We start from the raw sequence: 18979 nt of genomic DNA, 5'->3' as shown, positions 1-18979 counted from the left end.
AAACTAAGTCCATTTATAAGTAAAATACGGAAAAAATGGAATTTTTTTTTTACAAAATTTACTTTTGGATATTATCTTATGATCATAAACAAGCTTCTGTCCAAGTTTGGTAGAAATCCAGGATAGTTTAAGAAAGTTATTAAAATTTCAAAAACTTTAACCACAGAGTGAATATTTGTGGACGCCGCCGACGACGACGACGACGACGACGACGCCGACGGAATGTAGGATCGCTATGTCTCGCTTTTTCGACAAAAGTCGAAGGCTCGACAAAAATATGTTGATAATCGTTTTTACCTGTATAAGAATAAGTTTTTCTAGATCGAACCAGTCAACCAAATGGTTTACCCTTGTTTCACTTTCAATGTTTACATTCTTTTCCATTTAATAACTGAACACGCCTAGTTCATGCGTAACCCTTCTCTAGCGAGCCTCCTCATGGGGTTTTTGATTATGTGATTACTTGGCCGTTTTTATAGTGATTATTTGATTATTTGATAATCTAGGACTGTACTTTTGATTATTTGATTATCTTGTTTAAAAAATAATTAATGATTATGTGATTATATTGGCAAAAAATTTGAGATTATGTGATTACTTGGACACCCCCATGAGGGCCTCTCTAGCTATAGGGATCAATTAAAGTTCATAGAATACGGATTCAATGAGGTCGAATTATTCACTTGTAATGAGGGATCTTTCTTTGCTTAATTTGACAAAACTGAACCAAACTGGCTGTTACAAGCGAATTATTATTTCACTATTTCACTGTCATTAATGATTGAACAAAAAAATTCATATTTCATTTTTTTTAAATATCTCGTAGCTATTGCCCCTTTAACATAATATTGTAACTTAATATTTATTGATAAAAACTATCATGTTTATCAGTAAAATAAAAATTAATGACTAGATTTGCAATTGCCAGCAATAGCGGATGGCACCCTCGTCTGCCAGTTGCCACTAAACTGCACACATTTTGAAAATTTTAAACAGTCAATTACATATATGCATGACCACAAATATTTCAGTGAATTTGCAGAAGGTTCAAATGTTTCAATGGTAACGGTGGCCATTGTGAAAATTCCAAAGTCAAATATCAACTCTTCACATTTTTGAAACAATTCTGAAAAGTTTCATAAAGTTTTGTGCATTTCGAAATTTTGTGACATATTTGAAGTTCCCATGGTAACTGTTGCCATTCCCAAAATTCCAACATGAATACCTCATTGACCCATAACATTTTACATCTCCATAAAGTTTCATTGGGTTTAATTTAAATGTTTAATAAAATGTTTTCTCATAGGGTCAATGTTAAAACTTTTCCCCTGTTTCCATTAAAATGGTGGCCATTTTGGAATTTCGAAATACTGTCTGCACATCAAGGCATACTACGTAACATTTCCATTGAGTTTCATCCAGTTTATATGTCTTATAATAAAAGATTCAGAATTTTGATTTTTTTAAAACATTTTTGCTGTTTCAATGGAAATGGTGGCCATCTTGAACAAATTCAAAGTCAGGTGCACATGGGTGTCCTAATGATAGTATAGTTCTATCAACATTGGTCCGTTTAATTTCGTGAACTAGTGTGGAAGAAAAAAGAAAAAAAAAAGAAAAAAAAAGAAACGTAGATAAACAATATGTCACCCAACTCCACTGAGGGTGCCATAATGAAATAGAAATAAAAACACCAGACTGCATCAAAATGTTAACAAGCTATGTCCATTTATCAGTCAAATAATGGATAATAAATTATTCTTAAAAAAATGTGGATAGTGCCCACATGTGGACACAGATGATGCCCCTGCTGGCATATCATATAGTTATAAAGGGACATAACTGAAGAACGGTAAAAGTGACGCTACCCAAATTTGAACTTGATATGAGTTTTGTGGTAATAAGCATTGTGTGTAAGTCTCATAACATTTGGTTGAGTCTAACTTAAGTAGAGAACAGAAACTAAAAATTCAGCAATTTTTCTATTTGTAAACACGCATAACTCTAGAACGGTTGTGTATAAGTTTTATAACATTTGGTTGAGACAAACTAAAAAATTCAGCAAATTTTTATGTTAATAAAGGGACATAACTCAAGAATGGTAAAAGTGTCGCCACCAAATTTCGTACTTAATCTGTATTATGTAGTAATAAGCATTGTGTATAAGTTTCATAACATTTGGTTGAGGCAAACTAAAGTTAGAAAACGGAAACAAAAAATTTGTAATTAATCTTAGTTTTGTGGTAATGAATATTGTGTATAGGTTTCATAATGTTTGATTGGGGCAAACTTAAGTTACAGAATGGAAACTAAAAATTTTGCAATCTTTCGATTTATAAAGGGGCATAACTCAATAATGGTTAAAAAGACACTACTCAAATTCAACTTGATCTGTGTTTTATTAGTGGAAGTCAAAATTAAACATTGCATTTTATAAAGCATTGATTGAAGTTGATTCAACTATAATCATGGACAAAGGAAGATAACTCCAATTTTAAAAATTACTTGATATTTAGAAGAAAATAAAAAAATTTGCAATTTTTCAATTTATAAAAGGGCATAACTCGGTTGAAGTGACGCCACCAAAATTCAAACTTGATCTGTGTTTTGTGGTAATTAGCATTGTGTATAAGTTTCATAACATTTGGTTGAGGCAAACTTAAGTTTAGAGAACGGAAACTAAAAATTTTGCAATTTTTCCATTTATAAAGGGGCATAACTCTAGAACAGTTCAAGTGAAGCCACCAAAATTCAAACTTGATCTGTGTTTTGTGGTAATTAGCATTGTGTATAAGTTTCATAACATTTGGTTGAGGCAAACTTAAGTTAGAGAACGGAAACTAAAAATTTTGCAATTTTTCCATTTGTAAAGGGGCATAACTCTAGAACGGTTCAAGTGACACCACCAAAATTCAAACTTGATCTGTGATTTGTGGTAATAAGCATTGTGTATAAGTTCCATAACATTTGGTTGAGGCAAACTTAAGTTAGAGAACGGAAACTAAAAATTTTGCAATTTTTCCATTTATAAAGGGGCATAACTCTAGAACGGTTAAAGTGATGCCACCAAAATTCAAACTTGATCTGTGTTTTGTGGTAATTAGCATTGTGTATAAGTTTTATAACATTTGGTTGAGGCAAACTTAAGTTTAGAGAACGGAAACTAAAAATTTTGCAATTTTTCCGTTTATAAAGGGGCATCACTCTAGAACAGTTCAAGTGAAGCCACCAAAATTCAAGCTTGATCTGTGTTTTGTGGTAATTAGCATTGTGTATAAGTTTCATAACATTTGGTTGAGGCAAACTTAAGTTAGAGAACGGAAACTAAACATTTTGCAATTTTTCCATTTATGAAGGGGCATAACTCTAGAACAGTTCAAGTGACGCCATCAAAATTCAAACTTGATCTGTGTTTTTTGGTAATAAGCATTGTGTAAAAGTTTCATAACATTTGGTGGAGGCAAACTTAAGTAAGAGAACGGAAACTAAAAATTTTGCAATTTTTCCATTTATAAAGGGACATAACTCTAGAACGGTTAAAATGACGCCACCAAAATTCAAACTTGATCTGTGTTTTGTGGTAATAAGCATTGTGTATAAGTTTCATAACATTTGGTTGGGGCAAACTCAAGTAAGAGAACGGAAACCAATTTTGGGACGTACAGACGGACAAGGATAAAACTTAATGCCCCCACCGCTACGGCGGGGGCATAAAAATGCTTTTTTATGCAAGTTGCTGACCTTGTTATTGTATTCAGTATTGATATATATATATTTTTATATCTCGTTCCTGAGGGAAAAAAACTAGAATTGTTATTTTTTTCTCTACATTAGAAACGGACAGGTCTGAAAGATCAAGTGGCTCTATGGTTAAAGACTAATAAAAATTTTCATTTCTAAACTTATTGAACAATGGCTAGTTCAATAGAAACACTAGTAATCGTTAAAATTTTGGTTTTAAGGTGCAAATCAGAAGCAAGTGCTTCTTGCACTTTTTTATCATGGCAATTATGTTATTCAAGTGACTTTGTTGACTCATTAGTGGATTGCACACTGTCATGCACATGACTCGGGATGTAAAATGCCTGATGACGTTGGGCCATTTAACATTTCCTGACAAGGAATTATTAACATACGCTGACGAGTCGATTGCTAGTTTCCATTTATGGAACTCTGTTAATTATCAATCATGTTTCCAGGAAGGGTACTCTGTATATTAATGCTCCCTGTAAGGGAAGTCTGAACATTAATGTTCCCTGTAAGAGGACTCTGTGCATTAGTATTGACTTTGTTCGACGTCACCGATTGCATGTTCGAGGTTTGCAATTTCACGGTGCACGTGGTAGTATGAGTCTTAGGTAGACTTTGTTCGCTCATTTTAACTCGAAGTAATGCTATGGCAATTTCTGTGTGTGATTTTAAACACGCATAACTGTGTATACATGTGAATACACTGACGTTATCGAGTGCAAAATGGAATTCTTTACCGCTTCAGATATATAAGTATTATCAATGAAATTTTATGAAAATATTTTTTTAAGAACATTTATTTGTAATCAACATGTTTTGTCTTGAGAAATATATAAAAGTAAAAAATCATGAATATCATAATAACGAACAGGTACCTAGATCTGAGACTACTATAACAGAAACACATGTGTTATAGTAGTCTCAGCCTAGATACATGGATCATCTAAGTACCCATAATTCAAGCGAATGCAAGAAAAATGCAGTGTCTGCGCGTACCCGCATGCGGGTACGAATAGTCAAATTGCCATTCATAGGCTACGCGTACCCACATCCGGTTTTATAATAAAATGCCATCGGATCGGGAATGAAACGTGAAATACATGTATATACGGAAATTATCGATAATATGGGGATTTCGTGTAGAACGAGTGAAGAGTATGAAAAATAATATTTTCAAATTGTATTTATTAGATAATGATACATAATAAACATTGCAAATTAAATGCACACTGATGGGAAATGAAACTGTACAGTCCCTGTAAAAGAAAAACATGATAAATATTAATACTATTATAAAATGTAAATGCAAATTTAAAGAATAAAATTTTACTGATTTTGAAAAATACCCATATGAGATTTAAAAATAATCTTTTAGCAAAATGTAAAACAGAAACTGAAATTTTAAAATATCTTAAACGACTAAAATTAAAGCTTGTGTGTCTGTATAAAAATTAAAGAAGCAAGTAATAATGTCAAATTAAACCAATTATAAAAGATTCATGTAACTAATAAAGATTTGGAACAAATTTTACACATCCATTGGCACATATTTCAACCCTGCACATTTCAAATGTTGCCAGTCCAAACAACAATCACAGGTATTAGGTCTTTTTCCTGTCGAACTTGTTTGGAATTTTTTGCCACCGCGAATACAGGAAAAATTTATTCTGTTAAACTTTAATTCCTCTTTAATTTTTGTGTTTCCAGTTCTTCTTTCCTCTGCAGCTGCAATTGGCTCCGAGTTTCTTTTTTACAATTGCATAAAATTAATCGACTGATAGTTCTGAACAAATTTTTCCAATTCATGATAACTTTTAAATGTCTTCCCCACATGTATATCACTCTCTTCCATTTTTTTTAAGAATATTTATTAACTGAGAAAAACTGTTCACTTACCTATATATAAATATTTATAAAAATTCTGAGTAGTCTTAATCAATTTATTCGCTAATTGCGACAAATTCCGTATATATTTCACGTTTCATTCCCGATCCGATGGCATTTTATTATAAAACCGGATGTGGGTACGCGTAGCCTATGACTGGCAATTTGACTATTCGTACCCGCATGCGGGTACGCGCAGACACTGCCTTTTAAGAATTGTATGCATATGCATGTTCCTTCTGAATAATAATATGACGGACGTAATTATACAGAGACTGAGTTATCTACCTTTTCAGTAACGTTAAGAAAATAGAAGTAAAGTACCATCCCTTTCCTTATTTTGTTTTTGTCAAATACTTGTAAGGATCAACTGGAACTGATCCAGAAATTTTTCACGGGGTGTCACCAAAACGAACTTTTAAAATATTTTAATTCTTTTAGATGATAATAAGGTCATGATAGGTAGTAACAAAACAAAAGGTAACACATGGTTTACAAAATTTATTTTAATTGCATTTTCTTTGCCTCCCTTTGAGTGCGGGAAGTTGTGGGTTCGAACCCCAGCCAAGTAAAACCAAAGACTTGGAAATACGCCTTTGCTGCTTCTCCGCTAGGCACGCGGTATTTAAGAGTAAGAGCATATAGTGGTCGACTAGAGAGTCAGAATAATTTGTCCGTGTAGGCATAAATGTCTACCTGTGAACTGTTTCCTTGTGAAAAAGCACGTTAAGAATCAGGATTAGTATGTCGGTTCAGTACAAACCAGGGTTTATACTCTGATCACGTCACATCATTATGATGCCCGAAAAGTGTAAACTATCATATCAAGGTATAAGTGTAAATATTTAATACACTTTCATTAGTGCTAATCCATTTTCAGGAACACGATCTCACTTTTAAACGCTCACATTCAGAAATGGTTACTATCATGCAGACAATTTAAGAATAACAACGATGCATTTGGATGGTCAAACTAGATGCATTTCTTTATGCTTTCAGTTGCTGACCTTGGGCAATATTTCTTTTGTATTTTGCCAGAAAGAAAGCCCACTTTGCTAAACACCAAAACAGTTTTCGAGCCATGACATGTTAGGTCAATACTCTGGGTAGGGGGTATTTTCTATATAATATGCGGTAGGGATCCCTGTAGTAAGTAACTGTTTTCTGCTTCATCATAGACTGAAATGTGTGTGTGTGGGGGTAGGGGGTTTGATTCTAAAAGTGGAAAACAAAACAAAACTTTTCTATAGTCAAATAGTCTAACTTAATTTCTGAATTCAAGCAAACCAAACATATATCGATTTCTGATAGACTTTGTATTTGTAATACTATTTTTAGTATCCTAATTAGTCAATAGATGTCTTTGCATGTCAATCTTTAGGTCTTTCCACTTTTCTGTGGAAAGACCTATTGATTTTTTTCTGATTATTATTATTATTATTATTAGGTCTTTCCACTTTTCTGTGGAAAGACCTATTGTGTTTGTTCTGATTATTATTTTTTTTCTTCTTCTGCCACATTTTTTTCTTAAGGTGTATAGTGGTTTCGCAAGACTCTTAGATTTTATGCATTTGATATCCAACAGTTATTGCTTTTTTAAAACTGACCCTGTTTAACCAAACACTTTTTATTGTAAGAGTTATCTCCCCAAACACAGTTTTTCTTGTGTGCACATCTCCTTGGCAACCGTTAAAGATTACGACAAAATTATTTCACTAATTTGCTCATTATATCCTCAGGATCTTAAAAATAATTTTGACCGAAGCGGTCTGGAGACTCCACATGAGAGTTATTTGCCCTCCTGTATTTTAGATAAGTGAAATGTAATTGTAACTGGTAAACCATAAGTGATAGAGACTTAGGGTATTTTGAATTGAGGTCCGTGGTCCACCAAAAAGAAAATGGGGTCAAGGTCAAAGGTCTAGGTCAGATTCTAAATTTTTATTTTGGCTTAATATTGCTTCTTTTCAGAAACCGTATAAGATATCCACAAAATATTTTTACTAAACTGATATTTGCGATATGTGGTAACATACATATTTTAGTTAAAATGGTGCGTTGACATTTGATGCTCAAAATAAGCTGTATTGGGATAGAACTCATTTCCCTAACATAGCGGAGACTAAGGGTCATTTGATCCGAGGTCTTTGCTTTATGACTTGAAATTCAGTTCAAGGTCAAAGGTAAAATTGACATTCTAGATTTTGACCTTTGCTGTAGATTCATATTTATACATGAAAAAGCCTTGGGATCTTTTTCATTAGGTTAGTAGACGTATGACCTTGAAAATTTCAACAAGAAGTGACCTTTTTTAAACTGGAAGTAGCTATTTATCTCCTTTATTTAAAGCAAAAGTATATGGAGACTATATATTTTTAGAATCAGAGTAAAGTAAGCTATTATTTGACACCGGAATTGACTTTGGTTTAACCGGAAGTGGCTAATTGTATCCCTTAATTGATGAAAAAAGTGCCTCAAACATTGTATTTTCAAAATCAGTGTGTGATAAGCTATCATTTAAGCCCGGACATACTGTTTAAACTTTTTTTATCAAAATTTTCTTATCTTTAGTGAATTTGAGTGGAAAGACCTTCAATTGTTCTCTGAACAATTGGTTTTTAATTTATGTTAGGTTGCTGATCTGCTGACCTTTAACTATTTATTTCCTTATTCATATCTTAAATATAAGTATTTAGTATAATAAAATGTTTGGCTTCTTTCTCCTCCTCTAACTGACATGTAACCACACACCCTTTTTAATAGTTCCTGGATCCACTACTGATTAACCTATTTAAGCGAGTCAAAATACCCTGGTATGCATCTGTGATTTACATTGTTGTACCTCTTCCGTTTGAACAATTCATAAAGACAAATAAAACAATTGCTACTATATACATGGTAGAAATTGCATGGACTTCATATGTCTTAAAAAAGGTTTACGCTTTAAAGTTTTAAGGAAAAAGACAACCTATGCATACTTGTAACACAGGCAAGAGTCACATGTGTATATAATTACAGTCAGGGGTAATACTTCTACAAGTCATTTTTATTTAGTAATACTTGAAGATGCAAGTAACTATATACTTGTATATGTAAATTTGTAACATTTATATTTTTTTTCAAGGGTTGAATAATCTCCCCTTAATATTTTCAAAAAATTTACTTATATAAGTAATTTTATTTTACAACCCCTAAAATTCTCAAGTATTGGGAGGTAAAAACATGCCTGAAAGAAATTTTCTCCGGTTTGCTAATACAAATGTTTTTTAATTAGAGTTCAACCTTTCATCTCACTATTTCAACAAAGAAATCAATTACGCAAGGATGTTAAGTAACTGCGCAAGGCCTTCAAAAATTGCTCCCTGGAGGCTTGTAAATGAGCAGTATTTTAAAGATAACAGACAAATGAGATTTGATTTTCATTGTCCATGAACTGATACTTATGATTAGAAAAGACATCTGCAAAAGACAGACAATTAAGCACTCAATTAGAGCAAAGTAGTCGAAAGAAATTCAAGAAAAGAAGAAAATATGACTTTTTTACTTGTATAGGTAAAAAAAATCTGAATGTCTAAGGGATATAACTATACCATTCAAATAATTTACCTGTACCAGTAAATAAAATACACTTGTATAATTATTACCCCTGACTGAATTATAGTCACATTAACTTCTCCAGTCTTGTATTTGGGAAGGGTGTCTGTTTTAAACACAATCACGTCTGATCAAAATGCATGTATTAAATGTATTATCCAGTACAGTGCAATACACAATTAACTTTTTAGTTATCCCTTTTGACCCTCTATGATCACAAAACCTAGAAAATTGATAACATATTAAATACTATTATGTTAACATATTAAATGTGGCTGGAATGTTTGATATTTGACTTGAAAAAGCAACTGCTAGTACTAGCCTATATAGAGGTAGGGCATTTTTTGCGTGAACCCCGTGAGGGATTCGCGCCTATATATTGGTGAGTTTTGGAAGTGTCTATGGGTCATTCGATATCCTCGGAATCAAGATTCTCGGAACGTCTCGAAAATTTTCGATCATTTATACAGGTAGTTATTTATGTCTTTGATATGGTCCCTCTATGGATAGGCTACCATGCGTGGCAAAGCCGCATTGTATATTTCAACAATGAAAGTTTATTTGTAGATTGGAAAGTAAAACCATAAAGACTAGGTTGCAGTTAAAAAAACATTTATATGTTAAAACCTATTGCCTTTTGACAAAACATATGTGTTTTTAATAATGCGAATGTTTATTAAATATCAAGTATAATGATAACGCAATTATATAATTCATGCTTTGAGACGGTCCCTGTATGCGTTGTGTGTGTAGTATTTAATACAGCGTGCTGTTGTGCATTGTGACAATAAATAAAGGCAACAGTAGTATACCGGTGTTCAAAAGTCATCAATAAATTGAGATAAAACAAATCTGGGTTACAAACTAAAACCGAGGGAAACATATGAACAACAGGAACACTGAAGTGCAACAAAAACAAACGCCAACATACATAGAAACGAACTATTTGATAACAACTGCCATATTCCTGACTTTGTACAGGACATTTTAAGAAAAAATGGTGGGTTGAACCTGGTTTTATGGCTAGCCAAACCTCCCGTTTATATGACAATGCAAAAAAAATATCGCTAAAATGACAACACTTTGTGACAGAAATACAGCACAAACACAAGCAAGAACACTCATCACAGAGAAACGCACAAACAAATAATATAATAGTCGACACAACATGCAAACCGCAGAACAACAACGAACATCTTCCATCAACCACAGACACCACAGCAAAACCTGGGAATAGTTTATTGATATATAATGTCCCACAAAATCTGATTACTTCTGAACGTTTGTCATTTGATATTTTGTATTTCAATCATAGCATGGGAAAATGTCGGAAAGCATGAAGAAAATTAAGAAAACGATATTTCTGTTATAAATATTTATCTTAGGTCGGAAACACAATGGTCGGAAAGCAGAAAGATAATTAAACAAAAGGATTTTTCTGTCAAAAATATCTAATTTCATTAATAGATACTACCAGACCAAAAGAATATTCATTATTAAGTTTAAACTGAGACTGACTTTATTCTTAATAGAATATAATTAAAATTGTCAAAATATACGTGCATTATGTCTGACAGGTTTGAACAGCCATTACATTTATGAAAATCATATGCAACGTATGAGCACCAATGAGCAGGGATGCGTATCCAAAGTTAGCTAAATATCTAAATTTTAAACAGTCATGAATGAAAAAATACTTGCATGGTTTCAATTCACAAGGATTTTAAATCCTTGCATCTCACAAAAAAACGTAATAAATATTTTACAATAATCATAACAAAATTTAATTACTATGTTAATTATTTTATACTGTTTTAATATGGATTTATAAGTCTCTGCTTATATTTTGGATAGCAATATATTCATATAGTGGAATGTTAGACTTTAAGAAGAGAATGATTTGATAAATAAAATGTCCATCCGTAAATACTTGACGTTTGTGTTTATTGATATTATATTCTAAATTTTCGGAAAAAATTCATTAACAGGAATGTATGTTAATTATAAAATTTCAAATCTCTTTTTGTTTGTTTGTTTTACTAGTTCAATCATATAGCATCTAAATATTTGCACTATGGTACGATTTTGAAAATTGTATTCATTGTGTTGACCAGCTATCCTACACGTTTTGGTTCATTCACATTATACATCACCCTGTTCACATGCACACTATTAGTTTGCGTTCACACAAATTCTGGATTAAATGGCATTGAATCCGGAGTCAAAACACTTGAGGTAGGTAGTTTGACATCCAAATTCAACTATTAGATTAGTATATGTGAAGACGCAAATGCGTATTCTTATCCAGAGTATCAGTGCGTATGCTTTCTATTTCCTATTTCTTGCGCAAAAATACCACATGCATGCATAAATATTAATTTCACTCGTGAATGAGAATTTTCGCTTTTCTTATCCAAATTCAGGACACGGCAGTAAGAGCTTGACAAGTGACTTTCAAGCATGGCATCATTACTTACGGTATTCTGACCTCTAGCTGTTTCTCTTTTCTTTTCTTTTTTGAGTCACTGTCCTATTATAAACTTTGACATTTTCGAAATGCTAAGGATTTTCTACCCCAGGCATAGATTACTTTAGATGTATTCGGCAAAACCTTTGTTTCAAAATTTTGAGTCCTGAATTCCTTTCAACTTTGTACTTTATTTGGCCTTTTAACCTTTTTTATTCGAGCGTCACTGATGATTCTTTGTAGACTTAACTCGCGTCTGGCATACAACATTTTAATCCTGGTATCTTTTTATATAAATTGGTTCGTTTGAGAGTATGTTCAGGTATTCATAAAACTTCTGAAAACAAGACATTCTTCAAAACCAAGTTTTCCTGTAGAATATTTGGATTGATTTAAATATTTTTCAGGAAATCCTTAAAATTTGAGATGTTTTATGAGACCAATATAAGTCTCTATATAAGACATATATATATATCCAGGAAACAAAATATGAAGATACGATAGCAAACTGAGTGCTTAAATTTATATTGCGATTGGTTTGTGCAATTTACATTAGACATCCAGTTTGTAAGAAACTTGGATTTGCAAAAGGGTTATGAAAAAATGATGTACACTCCCAAGTAATAAATAAAATAGTCAAGCCTTAAAATGTATATTCAAATAGTAGCTATATATATAAACTTTTCTATTCACAACTATCCAACATTGCTTTCAACTGACTTGTGCAGGAATCTACACACATTTGCATATTTTTAAAAAAGGTGTTTTAACATCATCATTATTTTATACTATTTTGCAATTTTTCCATTTATAAAGGGCATAACTCTAGAACAGTTAAAGTGACGCCACCAAAATTCAAATTAAAATCATTCCATACACCAAACAAAGTTGACCTATTACTAATAGCATCTGAGAAACGGACCTAATTACGTAACTTTAACATTGATAACTAATCCATGAAATGAGATTGAGGTCAGGTGAACCCTGTCTGTTGGGACATGTAGACCTTGCAAGGATCCCATATGAAAATTTCACATGAGAAGAAAACCTACAATTTTTATAGCAGACGAGGAACCATCAAAATGAGGTCAAGGACGTTAAACATATGACAGATGGAAACTTTGTAATGTAAGGTATCAGTATAGAAGATATGAAGCATACACTTCTACCTTCTGAAATATAAAGCTATATACAAATAGTTTACCACGCCACAGGATACTCATCCCATGTCTCACAAGCGAGACAAAAATTAAACATTATTTATCTTGTCTAATGGTTAGCTGATGGTTCTTTTAAAAAAATCATCTATTTAGACTTCCTATTTATCTAAATATAACCATGAAGTTTTAAACCTAAATCGTACATATCTTAAGAACCTTTCTTGAAACTGTTCTGTAGGTCCTTTTCAATTGTATGCAACAAAAGGGTTTTAGAAGCATCTATAATAAAACATTTCAATTTCAGTGTGTCAAACCCACTTTCAATTTCTTGATTATTCAGGTAAAGTGATGTATTTACATGAATCTTTTAAAACATCTTTTCAAATAGTGTATTAATACATCAATCAGCCTTCTGTTTATACAAATATATATCTCTACATTAAGCTTTTTATAACTTACAGCTCCTATTTTATGAGCACCAAAAAAGATTGGCGACCAAGCCCAGTTAAGTGCAAGCTGTGAACCATATAAAGCAAGTGGTATTGTTGCTTCACCATTAAAACCACCACCATCTCTCCACACCATGTACGAGGCATATCCCATACTAGTGTATAACGTTGTCCAGACTGGACCAAATACCCAGTTAGGTGGTTTCCATGAAGGTTTTTCTAAATGCTGGAAAAAAGTATGTTTATGTTAACATTATAATGAAAATTGGCAGCTAATAACCACATCTTTTTTTTTATGAAACACCTGAACTGAAAAGTGAAAGTGGACTTATCTTAAGGCTGTGAGTTTTTCATTACTATAAAACAAGAGTGTACAAGCTAGAATGTCTCACCTGCTTTACTTATCATGATTGAATTTATGTTGAAAGCCTGTTATAAGAAGGTTTAGCTAGCTATAAAACCAGGTTCAATCCACCATTTTCTACATAAGGAAATGCCTGTACCAAGTCAGGAATATGACAGTTGTTTTCCATTTGTTTGATGTGTTTGAGCTATTGATTTTGCCATTTGATAAGGGACTTTCCATTTTAAATTTTCCTTGGAGTTCGGCATTTTTGTTATTTTACTTTTTATTACAAGTATCACAAGAACTTAACATTATCAATGATCCATATAAATGAGGTCATGGTCAGACAAACCCAGCCAGATAAACATTCATAACATGCACCAAATATAGCTAGCTTGTTGCTTTTAGAATCTGAGTAACAGACATAGTTAAGAAAATTGAACATTGACCAATGCACCATAATAATGAGGTCAAGGTCAGATGAATATGACACTTGATAATCATATCATACCCCAATTATAGTCGCGTAATGCTTTAAGTATCTGATAAATAGACAAAACCATTAATACTTATTATTAACTAATGAACCATGAAAATAAGATCAATGAATCAATAGCATATGAAATCTGTCGAAGACAGTATAGCATCTGAGAAATAAACCAAATAGGAAAAAAACTTGTCCAATGAACCATTAAATGAGAAAACCAGGGGCCTGGTTCATTCGAAATGCAATAAAGGAAAAACAGTTATTTTATTATTGCTGGCAGTAATCAACAAGAACCACTGGATGACAGGCTTGAGACAGACACACAAAGAATGTGAAGTGTGAGCCCTCAATCCTACCCTTAACCTAGGACAGTGGTTGAACAGTAAATGAGGTCAAGGACAATGGACATATGACAGACGAAAATTTCATAACATAAGGCATCTATCTGGTACATATAAAGTAAGAAGAACAAATTGTAACAAGTGTGCACATGCTGAAATGTCTTGCCTGCTTTACTGACCATTGATTTTATGTTGATAGTCCTAAATATAATGCATTACTACAAGTATCACATAAACTTAACATGATCCAAGAAAATGAGGTCATGGTCAGATAAACCAAACCAGAAATACACCTTACAATCATTCCATACACCAAATATAATTGACCTATTGCTTATAGTTTCTTAGAAACGAACTTAACCATGAAAACTTAAAAATTGACCAATGAACCATGAAAATGAGTTCAAGGTCAGATGATACCTTCCAGATAGACATATACACCTTACAATCATTCCATGCACCAAATATAGTTGACCTATTGCATATAGTATTTTTGAAAAAAAGACCTAAACACAAAAACTTCACTTTAACCATTGAACCATGAAAATGAGGTCAAGGTCAGATGACACCTGCCAGTTGGACATGTACACCTTACAACCATTCCATACACCAAATATAGTAGACCTATTGCTTAAAGTATCTGAGATATGGACTTGACAACGAAAACTTAACCTTGTTCACTGATCCATGAAATGGGGTCGAGGTCAGATGAAAACTGTCTGACAGGCAAGAGGACCTTGCAAGGTACGCACATATTACATATAGAGAAATTAACATTACAAAATATCTTAACTTTTTTTTCAAGTAGTCACTGAACCATGAAAATGAGGTCAAGGACAATGGACATATGACAACAAAAATTTCATAACATAAGGCATCTATCTGGTATATATAAAGTAAGAGGTATCCAGGTCTTCCACCTTTTAAAATATAAAGCTTTTAAGTAGTTACTTAACGCCGTCGGATCACTATCCCTATGTCAAGCTTTCTGCGACAGAAGTCGCAGGCTCGACAAAAATCAGTTGAAATGGGCTTGTTTTTTACAGTAAATCCCAAATACCATGTCATGCCTGGAAAATATGACCATTTTGGGACCCTTGGTTTCACAGATTTATTAAATACATTAAGGGATGATGGAAACGAAGTGATAAAAAAACCTAAAATTGGCTCTTTGGGCCATGTGAGATAAAAACTATTTATTCATGTGCATAATTCAATAATATTCTTAATTTATTTTGCAAATTATTCTCTTTTTTTTATACATTAGCATCCCATGATCTATCCTTTATTTTTTTGTTCCATTTTTTTTCCAGTTTTAACTTTTTTACCTACATTCTCTATTCTGTAAACCACATCAAGACCCTCAGCTAAGGACAGAAATTCTTTAAGCCCATGCACTAACTGCCGTAGTTTTATGCTGTTACCTAAAAAAATTTGGGTTTCGTATCATGCAAAATAAACCCTCAGAATCCTAGCTTAAACTCTGAATGCTTGCAATAAGCTTATTACTAATTTCTAAATTATTTTCTATATAAGCTTTATTAAGAGAGTGCACCTACTTCAAACCATGTTTTCATGTTCTTTTTTGTTACAAAACCACCTAAGATTCCTCCAATATGAGGTAGTAGAGAAGCTCCCACTGGTGCAATGTAGTCTGACATCTGTAAAGGAAAATCAAAATTTCACTTGCCAACCAAAACTATGTATTCAAAAGACAAAATCTATGTAAGACATACACCCAAGATTCATTTATACAGTGTACAAAAATACTAAAATATGTGTAGGCACAGGTCACATCTGATAAAAAGCACTGGACGACATTCAAGTCGATAAAGGTCTCGGTCTCACTGTATGAGGTATTATTTTTTAAAGGATTTTGTTTCGATAGAGAATTTCCTATTATCTATGGTGTTCTGTTTATTTCATCAAACAAATGCAGAATTTTTCAAAATAATCCAGAATTTGATCATTACTTCTGGTATTAGCTAGTTGAAACAACATAAACATAAATAAAATGCTCCGCAGGGCGCAGCTTGATACGACCGCAGAGGTTGAACCATGAACAGTTGGGGCAAGTATGGACACAACATTCAAGCTTGATACAGCTCTGAATTTGGATTGTGATTAAATATTTGACACAGCATAGGTTTCTGACACAGAATGAATGTGGTCTAAGAACTTAAAAATTTTAAATTGGACATTCACCTATTATGGTCCAATATCCAAAATGTAAATACATGGTTAGATTCAGCATATCAAAGAACCCCAAGAATTCAATTTTTGATAAAATCAAAAAATGTTTAATTTTGGACCCTTTTGACCTCAATGTGGACAAAGTTGATAACGGGGCCCAAAAATCAAAAATCTAAATACATGGTTAGATTCAGCATATCAAAGAACCCCATATATTCAATTTTTGTTGAAATCAAACAAAGTTTAATTTTGGACCCCGATTTGGACCAACTTGAAAACTGGGCCCATAATCAAAAATCTAAATACATGTTTAGATTCAGCATATCAAAGAACCCTAAAAATTCAATTTTTGTTAAAATCAAACTAAGTTTAATTTTGGACCCTTTGGACCTTAATGTAGACCAATTTGAAAACGGAACCAAAAATTAAGAATCTAAATACATGGTTAGATTCGGCATATCAAAGAACCCCAATAATTCAATTTTTGATGAAATCAAACAAAGTTTAATTTTGGACCCTTTGGACCTCAATGTGGACCAATTTAAAAACGGGGCCCAAAATCCAAAAACTTAATACACGGTTAGATTCAGCATATTAAAGAACCCCAAGAATTCAAGAATAAAACCCCATTGAAATTGATCAAGAAATAAGCAATTTATAGGAAGTATCTTCTTTTGCACAATACTGTGCAATTGAATATTTCTTGCTATTGCGCAATACTGTACAATTGACAATTTCTTGCTATTGCGCAATATTGTGCTATTGGATATTTCTTGCTATTGCGCAATACTGTGCAATTGAAGATTTCTTGCTATTGCGCAATACTGTGCAATTGAAGATTTCTTGCTATTGTGCAATACTGTGCAATTGAAAATTTCTTGCTATTGCACAATACTTATTATATAATAATTTACACATCCTGTTTGGTGTGTATCTCCTACCATATCATTATTACTTGCTTTTAAATATAAATCAGAAATAACCAACTTAAAATGGAAAATTTTAAAAGAAAAAAAAAAGGAAAAAAAGAAAAAAAAAGAAAAAAAAAATCCCCCCCCCCCAAATTTTTTGAACCCCCTTATGATTCATCACCTCCAAACTCAATCCCAGCCTTCCCTTTGTGGTATGGTACCTTGCAGTACAATTTCAGAGAGATCCATACACTTGAACACAAGTTATTGTCTGGAAACTAGAAAAATGCTTATTTTTGGCCCCTTTTTGGCCCCCAATTCCTAAACGTTTCGGGCAATTACCCCCAAACTCAATTCCAGCTTTCCCTTTGTGATATGGAACCTTGTAGTACAATTTCAGAAACATCCAAACACTTACACACAAGTTATTGTCATGAAACTAGAAAAATGCTTGTTTTTTGCCCCTTTTTTTGCCCGTAATTCCTAAAATTTTGAGGCAATTACCCCCAAAATCAATTACAGCCTTCCCTTTGTGATAAGGAACCTTGTTGTACAATGTCAGAGAGATCCATACACTTACACACAAGTTATTGTCTGGAAGTTACAAAAATGCTTATTTTTGGCCCCTTTTTGGCCCCTAATTCCTTAACTGTTGGTACCATAACCCCCAAAATCAATCCCAACCTTCCTTTCGTGGTATTGAACCTAAGCGTAAAATTTCATGGAGATCCATTCACTTAAACTAAAGTTAGAGTGCGAAAACCAATGTGTCTTCGGACGACGCCGGACGACGACGACGCCAACGACGCCAACGTCATACCAATATACGACCAAAAATTTTTTAATTTTTGCGGTCGTATAAAAAGTCACATTTCATGTTTGATAACAAAATGGACATATCACTCAACCTTAAAAGTAATTGTTTCCTTCACTAACAAAGAATAATGCTCAAACATGGACTGAAAATGATTAAATTGGGATAAATTCCATTCCACATACTCTGACAAACAAGCAAACAAGTACGAATATGAACCATATGACCTGACAGATAGTAGTAAATCTGTTTTGAGAGTAGATTGCTGTTATGGTAAGTCTTTGTTGATTGGTTATGTTTTTATAATGATTTCAGGCTAAAACTATAAAAACAGATCACGTCACAGTGTCGTGACCATACGTGCATGACCACAGTTGTGCGACCATACTTGCATGATCACAGTGGTGTAACCATACTTGTATGGTCACAGTGGTGTGACCATACATGCATCGTCACAATGGTATAATCATACATACATGATCACAGTGGTGTAACCATACATACATGATCACAGTGGTGTTCCCATACATGAATAATCACAGTGGTGTAACCATACATGTATGAGCACAGTGGTGTTCCCATA

The 18979-nt window shown here is 32.9% G+C and overlaps 1 protein-coding gene and 1 long non-coding RNA gene across 3 annotated transcripts in view; one reads left to right on the top strand and one right to left on the bottom strand.

Moving 5' to 3' along the window:
* Positions 1-18979, bottom strand: part of LOC127724745 (translocator protein-like) — a 28255-nt gene that overhangs the window by 3702 nt on the left and 5574 nt on the right. For both annotated transcript variants that reach the window (XM_052231840.1, XM_052231841.1), the window contains exons 2-3: positions 16038-16139; positions 13315-13530 (exon numbers count right to left, since the gene is read on the bottom strand). In XM_052231840.1, coding sequence (XP_052087800.1) covers positions 13315-13530; positions 16038-16139 — 318 coding nt within the window. The remainder of the gene's footprint in view (positions 1-13314; positions 13531-16037; positions 16140-18979) is intronic.
* Positions 2074-18979, top strand: part of LOC127724785 (uncharacterized) — an 87361-nt gene continuing 70455 nt past the window's right edge. The window contains exon 1 of the long non-coding RNA XR_007992690.1: positions 2074-2263. This is a non-coding gene — a long non-coding RNA (uncharacterized LOC127724785). The remainder of the gene's footprint in view (positions 2264-18979) is intronic.

Source organism: Mytilus californianus, unplaced genomic scaffold, assembly GCF_021869535.1.
Source record: "Mytilus californianus isolate M0D057914Y unplaced genomic scaffold, xbMytCali1.0.p SCAF_14, whole genome shotgun sequence".
In the NCBI taxonomy this organism is placed as follows: domain Eukaryota; kingdom Metazoa; phylum Mollusca; class Bivalvia; order Mytilida; family Mytilidae; genus Mytilus; species Mytilus californianus.
The sequence above is the reverse complement of the archived record's forward strand: the minus strand, read 5'-3'. Positions and strand labels throughout refer to the sequence as shown.